This window comes from Camellia sinensis, chromosome 10 (genome assembly GCF_055761805.1).
Source record: "Camellia sinensis isolate YWXY chromosome 10, ASM5576180v1, whole genome shotgun sequence".
Lineage (NCBI taxonomy): Eukaryota > Viridiplantae > Streptophyta > Magnoliopsida > Ericales > Theaceae > Camellia > Camellia sinensis.
The window spans coordinates 182,668,321-182,678,353 of NC_138970.1; the positions used below are offsets into that span (position 1 = coordinate 182,668,321).

The window sequence follows — 10,033 nt, forward strand, 5'->3', positions numbered from 1 at the left end:
AAGTTACAAACACAGTTAGGGAGAAAAGTAGTGTGGTTTTCACATGAAGATTATATCTTTAGTAGGCATTCCGATATTTTCTAAAATGCTATATTTATTTCGGATGTCAATTGAAGGTAGAAATGGTTAAGTATACTTTGGGCTGTACTTAGTTTTTATTTTCTTTTCTTTAATCTTTTGTAAATATAGATATATATACATATATATTTATATATAGTTTATATTTATATATAGTTATACTAAAATAAAATAAAAATGTTGTATTTGTTAATTGTTGCCTTTGGTCAGTAGCCCGAAGACTATAAACTACGCTGGGTTTTATTACCTGGGGGATTTTGAAGTGGCAACTTTATGCCATAACTCTGGTGCCTTTTGTTAGGTAGTAGGAGTTAGTTTTCCATTTTCTTGAAGCATGTACGCTTGCGAGTACTTCTTGTTTTTGTTAAACTATGTTGTTGTAATGTAGCAGAAAAAGGTCATTGCATGTGTGTGGGTGGAAGGGACCCTCCCTAGCCTGGGTAAAACCTTGATTTCTGCTTTGTGGTTTATGGGAAATCAAGTATTCAACCACATTTAAAATTCTTAGAAAAAAAAAAAAGTGTTATACTTGTTCAATTTATAAAAAAAATAGAAAAAAAAAAATCTGTGTTGTACTTGTAAAAAAAAAAATAAGGTGGGGGCAGCCCAGACCGCACGAGCGGTTAGCTTGCCGCACGAGCGGCCAAACCCCAAGAGGGTACTGTCTAGCACCGTAAGAGCGGCTCACTAACGCCGCAAGAGTGGCCCAATAAGGCGCACGAACGGCCCAACAAAAAAAAAAAAAAAAAAAAGAATCCCGCACGAGCGGCCCAACCCAAGAGGCATACTATTTAGCGCCGCTACAGCAGCCCAATTAATTTCCAAAAAAAAAAAAAAATGCTGCAGTTTTATTTTTATTTTAATTATTTATTTTATCTGATTTCATTTTATTTTTCTATTTTATAGTTGAAAAAAAAATGCATATTTTGTTTTGTTTTTATTGTTATTATTATTTTTTTATTCACTTATTGTTTGAAAAAAAAAATATATATATATATATATATCTATTTCTTTGTTCCACTTTATTTATTTATTTTATTCTATTTATTTTTTTTTTTTTTTATTTTCGTAAAAAAAAAAAACTTTATCTCAACACACCTAACCCACTCTCTCACAATCCCTCACACTCACAGATATCTCTCTCTCTCTCTCTCTCTCTCTCTCACACACAGCCCCACAAACCCACCATCTTCTTCTTCTTCTTCTTCTTCTTCTTCTTCCCTTTTCTTCTTTTTTTTTCTTCCTCACCACCATCATCTCACCGCCGGCATCACTTCCCTCTCCGTCCGACAAATCTCCGACATCCATCATTTTTTCCGGCGAAACTCCATTCTTTTTCTCTTTTTCTCTTCTTCTTCAAGGTAAAATTTACTTTTTGTTTAGATTTGTGGGCATAGGAGTAGAGAAGTAGAGTTTTGATTTTTTTTTTTTTGTTCAAAGCTTGATCTATGTTTCATACCCAAAAAAAAAAAAAAAAATGTTTTTTTTATACTGCTTAGCCATGTTTGTTGTTAGTTATTTATTCTTTCTATTATTTTATTTTATTTATTTAGCCATGTTTATTTAGCCATGTAATATACTAATTTAGCCTTGTTGATTTAGTTTGTTCATCTTAAAAAAAAAAAAAAACTGCGTAGGAAGAAGATGAGAGCCGCACATGCGGCCCTCTCCGGCGCACGTGCGGTCCAAGCCAAAAAAAAAACCTCAGAAATAAAAGGGCTAATACTAATAATAATTTAGTTTATTTTTATTTCCTATATTTGTTTAGTTTAAATTATTTCGTTACTGATTCTGGTTAGTTTAATTAATTAGTGGATTAGTTTTATTTTTATTTTTATTTTGCTTGTTTAGTTAGTGATTTTATTTTATTTTTATTTTTATTTTTATTGTTAACTAGTTTAGTTTTTATTTTATTTTATTTTATTTTCTGAATTTTTACTTCAATTTATTTTATTTTCTTCTCTTCCACTAACTTAGATTGTTTAATTTAATTTTATTTTCTTATTTATTTCATATTTGTAATTCCACTGTGAGTTTGTAAATAAATAAATACCAATCAATTCGGTGGTGTAAGGATGATGCGGTTTTGAATGATTTATGCATACATGCTATATTCGATGAGTGTTAATATAATGGTTCCACATTTTTTGTTGTGTTGGTTGAACTATTTTGTGCAAATATGGCTTCATCATCCTGCCGAGCACCCAAACGGCCTTGCAATGCCAACATTGCATTCAGGAATATGCCAACCGATGCTTAGGCCACCAAACCAGTTGCATGTGATACATCCTTTGATGTGGACTTCTTTCGTCGCCATCAAACCACTGCGTGGAGTATTCAACAACTTGAAGACCGGAGCATTCTGGGCATCTGCACCGTCACTGAACCGACATACCCGCGCATTGTGCGACTCTTCTATCAACATATGTACATCAGTGACGAGGCCCCGGGAGTTCTTTGCTCCCTTGTTGATAGAGTGGAGTTAGTGGTCACTCCAACTTCAATTGCCGAGGTCCTTCACTGCTCTATGGACCCTATCAATGCAGACCAGTTCCCGGTATTCACTCGGGAACTCACCATCCCGGCACTGGTGACTGAGTTTTATGAGGGACGTCAGGAGGATGACAACCGTACGAGCATCCGGCGAGCTAATTTACCACGCTGCCTTCTCTTCCTTGATGTGGTACTGAAAAAGAATGTCATTTCTATTGGCCACAAGGAAGAGCGGCGAGGGGACTTCCTCTGTGCCTTACATCGATTTGACTTCGGGTTTTGGATTGACATCCCTACCTTGATCTACAATCAAATGCATCGAATCCTTGATAAAGTCAAAATACGCAATACCCGGGCCAGTTCTACATGGGCCCTCCCTTTTGCTAACCTCATCACTGCGCTCATCAAAGACCAAGACACATACCCACTTCAGGCCAATGAGGTTCAGCTTCCGCCGCCCACATTTTATGGTAAAACCCACTGGCGCCAAACCACTGCTTGTCTGCCGCCTTCACTAGTCCTTCCCAAGGCCCCGGCCAATCCTAATGATGCCCCAGTCGAGCCCACCGCCGCACTAGCGCCAGCACCACTGCCATTCCGTATGACGAGGGCATAATATCAGGCTCTTTTGGATAATTAAGCCGCCTTTCAGCAATCTATGGTTGATATCTGGACCGACTACCAGGCTTACCGGGATTATTCACAGGCGGCATTTGATGGGTATCAGCAGTTAGTTGCCTCTCTGCACACTAACTTCTATGCATACCAGGATTCGAGTGGGCAGCGATTTGATCATTTTGATCAGCGGTTAGATTAGTTTGATCGGCAGTTCGATCAGAATGGCACTAGGGTTCATGATGAAGCGTTCGAGACTCGGACACTGATGCATGTTCTATTTGAGCAGTATTTCCTACCACTACCGCCAAATCCACATCAGTGATTTCTGTATATTTCCTTTATTTTCTTTCCTTATTCATTTTGTTTTGTTTTATTTTCTTTTCCTTTCTCTTTTATCTCTTCAAAAAAAAAAAAAAACAAACAAACAAAAAAATTCCAAAAGTGTGTTTGGGTGTCCTTGCCTCGCTAGATGTGCGCCCATGATGTCTGGTAAGATCCTCTCTCTCATTTTACTATCTAATGTCTGCTTGCTTACATTGAGGACAATGTTATATTTAAGTTGGGGGGTGAGTGTATTTGTAATAACTATTCATGTTTGTACTTGCTGCACTTGATTACACCACTTCACTTAATGTTTACTTTGTGCCAGTATGGTAATGATATGAGCATATGTTAATTGGGGAACATAGTGGGCTTGTATGAAAAGGGCTTATTGGGTAAACACTCACATGTGATGTTTTCACTAGGATAGCTATTTGTGTTTGTGGTATTAGTACACTTGTCATGAGTATGTCTTAATTCACATGAACACACTGTCATAGCAGTGACCTCTTTATTATAATCCCTAGTGTACATCATTGATAATGGTTGAGGTTGCAGAAAAGAATAAATGAGTAGCCAAGATTCTTGTTAAAAAAAATAATAATAATAATAAAAAGAGAAAAGAAGCTTGACTTGTTTGGGTTCGCAGCCTCTTTAACTTGAGTTATAAAGCCCGTAGGTTTGTCTCTACACCTAGTGCCCTAAAACCGTCTGGTTTGGGAGTCATTGGCCCAATACTTGCTACATGGGTTAACTAGAAAGCTTAATGGACCTAGACATTGCACAGTTAAGGAAAAATAAGGAGAATGACTAGTTCGAATTCGTAGCCTTTTCAGCTCAAGTTATTAAGCCCGTAGGGATGTCTCTACACCTAGTGCCCTAAAACCGTATGGTTTGGGAGTCATTAGCCCAATGCTTGTTACATGGGCTGACTAGAAAGCTTAATGGATCAGGATATTGCACAGTCTTCTTTCAAAATAAATAAATAAATAAATAAACAAAAAATGAGAAGCTTAGTTGCAACAGTTTAGTTTTTCTGTATATGTTGAGTGTTATTATGAGTTACACTGGGCTATTATAGTGGACAGTTAACTAATATGGAGATTGCACTTTATACCGAGGGTACTAATGATGTGTCTACTAGCATTCACAAGAACAGGAGACTTTACTTTTGTATAAACTGAATTGTGGTTTTGGCTCAATAGATTACTTCATATTTGTCCACTGTGTCTTCAATGACTCATCATGTCTTAATATCATACTGTAGTGGCACATAAGTTGGTTGTTGTGTGGAGTAGTGTGGTTAATTGTTGTTGAGCGGATATGAATATGTTGATATTTGTGGGTATCATTTCTGAAAACCCTCACTAGACTATACTCGTTCACTTGGGGTAACCTTGTGGTTTAAAGGCTTGTTGCATATGCTAAATGCAATCGTGTTCCCTACGAAAATGGCTGAGAGTATTTTATTTTTCTTATTTCTTTTGTTTTTCTTGAGGACTAGCAAAATGTAAGTTGAGGGGTGTGATGTAGGCCGAAAGGTACCACATTGAGGCCACTTAAGTTACATTTTTAGTCTTTTAATTTTATTTATTTGGTGGAGATGATGTGTTTCGTGCACTTGTATAGATTTGACAGGAAATATGAAAATTCAATCAAAAAGGGTGCAAAAGTAGATTCTCCGAGCGAGAAGTGAAGAATCTGAGCTAGCCAACCAGACCACCGCACGTACGGCCAAGCTTAACCGCACGTGCGGCCCACCACCGCGCATACGGCCCACATGGGCGTACGAGCGGCCCACCTAGGGACGCCTGCACGAAATTTTTGATCTGTTTTGCCCCGAATAAAAGACAGAAAATTAGCCAAACCTAGGGTTCGAAAAGTTAATTCAAAATAGAGGGGGGCTAAGGTTCCAAAGAGGTGATATTTTACCAAAGCTTGAAGGACACTTCCATGGGAGTTTCTTCCTCATCTTCTTCCCCTTTCCACTCCTCCATGAGTGGCTAGTCGTCTTTTCTAGGGTTTTGATGAAACCTTAGCCATGTAATGGAATTTTTCATGAGCTTTAATTGTAAATTGGTTTGAATGAATATATGGATGATTTAGAAGTTTTTAATAATTGTTTCGTTCATCTCTTCAAGCATTTACTCTCTGTGATTGTTTAACGCTTTCCATACATTAGTATTCTTTGTGTTTGTATTCAAAGTACGAGACGAGTCATGCTAACATAGTTTAGAGCAAATGACTCGTACTACTCGGGGATGATTCGTGCCTGTACATTGAATGCAACAACCCTCTTGATCAATATTTCAAACTTGTAGTTATGAAATATTGGGTAGTTCAAACCGAATCGCAATTGGTGGCTAATATTAAATCTCATTCATGTGGTTAGTGGTAAATTCTCTACCCTAGGATTTTTCCCGAAAATTAATATCTCAAACCCTAATTTTAGTTGTCAGTTTAATTCCTCAATTTCTTTTAATTGCTATTGAGTTATAAAATCAATCTTATCTTTTTAATCAAAATTAATTTAGGAATTTTGCGATTGAATTAATCTAATTTCACATTTGTCCCTGTGGATCGATACCTAAACTTGCCATTATTCTGATAGAATTTGGTATAGTTTAATGTTTTATTTTTGGTGCGTTCAACAACCCATCAATGATGTTGATGAAGGTGTTGTTGTTGATGATGATGATGCGTTGATGAAGATGTTGTTGTTGATTTTTATATATTTATTTATTTTTTCTGTGGATCTGGATTTGAAAATGAAGGGGGGAAAAAAATTATTGTCCGATGATGATGTTGATGAAGATCCAGCTTCTTCTTTTTCTTTTCTTCTTCTTCTTCTTCTTCAGAAAAACGAGAAAGGAAAAAAAAATGGAAAATCCAAAATGACGTCGTTTTGGGTTTTGAGCCAATTCGAGCCAACTATTTTCAAGCTACCAAACTGTTAATCATATTATTTAATTTTGATGATGTCTAAAATATATTAGTTAATATACATATTATTTGACACAAATTATTATCTTTTTAAAAAATATATATATTTGTTAAATATTATTTAAATAAAATAATATTATCTTTTTAAAATATATATGTTAAATATTATTTTAAATATTTTCAAAAACTTTACTATTCACTTTTTGAAAAATAGGGTTAATTACTATTCATCTTTTGACAAATCGATTAATTATATTATTTTGACAAAAATGATTATTTTAAATATTTTCAAAAAACTTTACTATTCACTTTTTGAAAAATAGGGTTAATTACTATTCATCTTTTGACAAATTGATTAATTATATTATTTTGACAAAAATGATTGATTGGTTGTATTATTTTGACAAATTTGATATTTATGGGTTGTCTTATTTTGACAAAATTAATATGGAGTGGTAAAATACATTTAGTTTAAAATATTTACAACATATACAATATTTTAAAGATGACATATATTTTCAGATCCATCATAAATATTATTTATAGAGATTTTTCTGTATGCAAAATTTTGATCAGAACTTATATAACATTATATGCAGAATACATCACGTGCGCTATTAAATTTTTTACACTACATTAATTATATCATATTATAATTAAACAAGAAGAACAAGATGGAGTTATGTATATATGTATATATATATATATATATATATATTATAAACTAGATGGAGAAAATTATTTGTTTGTTTGAAAGTTGTGAACTTTGTATTAAATTGTCTACAAAAACGGTGGCTCCATGTTTGAAAAAAACAAGAAGAAAAAAATCAATCTTATTTTTATATTTTTAATTCTTATCATTTGCTGACTATTTAAATTTAAGGAGTGTGCTTATGTAAGCAATGACATCAAGAGCCTGCTTATGTAAGCGATGACATCAGGAGCGTGCTTATGTAAGCCATGACGTCAGGAGCGTGCTTATGTAAGCCTTGACGTCAGCAAGGAGTGTCTAACGGGTATATTTTTGTGTATAAATAGAGGTGTTGGATGTGGAGAAAAAATCAAGAACTTGAAGAGAAAATATTTCTGTGAGCTCCAAAATTCTGAGTATTCTGCTCTTTCACTTTCAGATCTAAGTCTAGCTTTTGTTCTTACACTTTCATATCTACTCTTTGTGAGAGAATTATTGTAAAAGTGGGTTCAATTACCACTTATTCTTATTCCTTATTTTTGTGAGAGATTTTGTAAGGGTAAGGCATTTATTGTTGAGTGAGGCTCAATAGATAAGAGTAAGTCCTGTGCCAAATCCACAAGCTTGGTGGTGTATTTATTCAATTGATAGTAAAGAAATTCTCAAGGAGGTTCCTTGGGGAGTGGACGTAGGCCTGGCGTGCCGAACCACTATAAATCGCAGTGTTTGATTTTCTCTCTCTATCTCTTCTACCTTTATATTGATAATTATTATTCTGTTTGTTTTTATTTATTCAAATTCTGAATATTGTGTTATATTTAATATTGTGAAATTTTTAATAACCCAATTCACCCCCCCTCTTGGGTTGCCTAACTGGGATAACAATTGGTATCAGAGCCTAGACTCTAGTTTTTGTGACTTAACCGTCTCAGAGTAGATCATGGCAACCCCTAGTTATTCCTTACCCGAGGGACAAGCATCTAATAGGCCACCTCTATTTAGCGGCACAAATTTTAGCTATTGGAAAACTAGGATGACCATACATATTCAATCTAATGATTATGAATGTTGGAAAATTATTTGTAATGGTCCAAAAATTCCTACCAAAACTATAGATGGACTTAGGGTACCAAAACCTGAAGATGAGTGGGATGAATCAGATACTAGAATGGCCCAAATTAATGTCAAAGCTACAAACATGTTGTACTGTGCTTTAGATGCCAACGAGTTCAATAGAATTTCCACATGTAAAACCGCTAAAGAAATTTGGGACAAGCTTATAGTGACTCATGAGGGAACCGAACAAGTTAAAGAATCTAGAGTCAGTTTGCTAGTCCATAATTATGAACTTTTTAAAATGAAGCCTGATGAAACTATTCCTCAAATGTTTACTCGTTTTACTGATATTATTAATGGTTTAACTTCTCTTGGCAAAATATATACTAATGCTGAAATTGTAAGAAAAGTGCTTAGGTCATTGCCAAAAAGTTGGGAGACAAAAGTCATTGCCATTACCGAAGCCAAGGATTTATCAAAGCTAAGTCTAGATGAGTTAATGGGATCTCTCTTAACTCATGAGCTCATAATGCAAGAAGGAAAGGAAGAGGAAGACAACAACAAGAAGAAAGGAATAGCTTTCAAATCCACCTCGAAACATCAAGAGGATAACGAAGATGATTCAGATGAGGATGAGGAAATGGCATTCATCACTAGAAAGTTCCAAAGGTTTGTGAGAAAGAAACAAGGTGTACGAAATTTTTTCAGAAAAGACTTCAACAGCAGGGATTTTCAAAGAGGAGAAAATCACAAAAAATCTGAAGTAACCTGCTATGAATGCAACAAACCTGGACACTACAAATCAGAATGTCCAGAACTTAAGAAAAAATTCAAGAAGGACAAAAAGAAAGCTATGATTGCAGCATGGGGAGAAGATAGTGATGAAAGCGACACAGAAACCGAAGTTTGCAAAAACGAGGTAGCTAACCTATGTTTAATGGCACTTGGAAATGAAAATGAGGTAAATGACGAATCCTTTACATTTGATGAATTACAATTAGCTTTTGATGAATTACATGCAGAATTTAAGAAACTTAGTTTAAAAAATAATTGTCAAAAGAAAGTAATTTCAAGTTTATCAAAAGAAAATGAATCATTGACTTCCAAGATAAATGTTTTAGAAAATGAAGCCATGAAAATGAAAAAGGAAAATGAGATTTTAACTCAAAAAGAGTCTTCAATTTCTGAAAAACATTTAGTTGTATTACAAAAAGAAAACGAGTCTTTAAAAAATGAGCAAATTATTTTGAAAGAAAATATTGAAGACTTGAAAACTACTCTTTCAAAGTTCACTCAAGGTAGAGAGACTTTAGATAAAATTCTTAAAAATCAAAACCGTACTTTTGGTAGAGCCGGAATTGGATATAAACCTTTTTCAAAAGTAAAAACTGCCAAAAATGGTTTTGTATATGCATCTTCTAATCACTCTCATCTCACATGTCATTTTTGTGGAACAAAAGGTCATATTTCACCTTCATGTCCTATTAAAAGAAATCCTTTTGCTAAAATAAAAAAGATGTGGGTTCCTAAGGATATCTCAAGGGTGTCAAATTCTAACTTTTATGGACCCAAGAAAAAATGGGTACCAATAGAGAAATCAAATTTTTGTAGGTATGTTTCAAGACAAAATCTAGTAACGATAGATGGTATCTCGACAGTGCATGTTCGAGGCACATGACTGGAAATAAAGCTATGTTCGCCACACTCCAACCAAAGGATGGCGGATATGTGACTTTTGGCGACAATAGCAAGGGTAAAATCATTGGTGTAGGAAGTATTGGTAAAAATCCCTCTCCTATTATTGAAAATGTTTTATTTGTTGAAGGTTTAAAA

At 34.6% G+C, this 10,033-nt stretch overlaps 1 protein-coding gene across 1 annotated transcript; it reads left to right on the plus strand.

The window, feature by feature from the left end:
* Positions 1-7,354: 7,354 nt before the first annotated feature.
* On the plus strand, positions 7,355-10,033 carry LOC145801795 (uncharacterized). Its single transcript, XM_082893484.1, has 2 exons — positions 7,355-9,161; positions 9,859-10,033. Exons 1-2 carry the CDS (start codon positions 8,085-8,087, stop codon positions 9,886-9,888), a joined length of 1,107 nt encoding a protein of 368 aa, XP_082749610.1. The 5' UTR covers positions 7,355-8,084; the 3' UTR covers positions 9,889-10,033.

What these genes read in the sequence shown, in the direction of transcription:
- LOC145801795 (XM_082893484.1), top strand. Translation starts at nt 8,085, where the DNA reads ATGGCAACCCCTAGTTATTCCTTACCCGAGGGACAAGCATCTAATAGG. An exon ending in CACTTGGAAATGAAAATGAG is followed by an intron (nt 9,162 to 9,858) that starts GTAAATGACGAA and finishes GTATCTCGACAG; the next exon opens with TGCATGTTCGAGGCACATGA.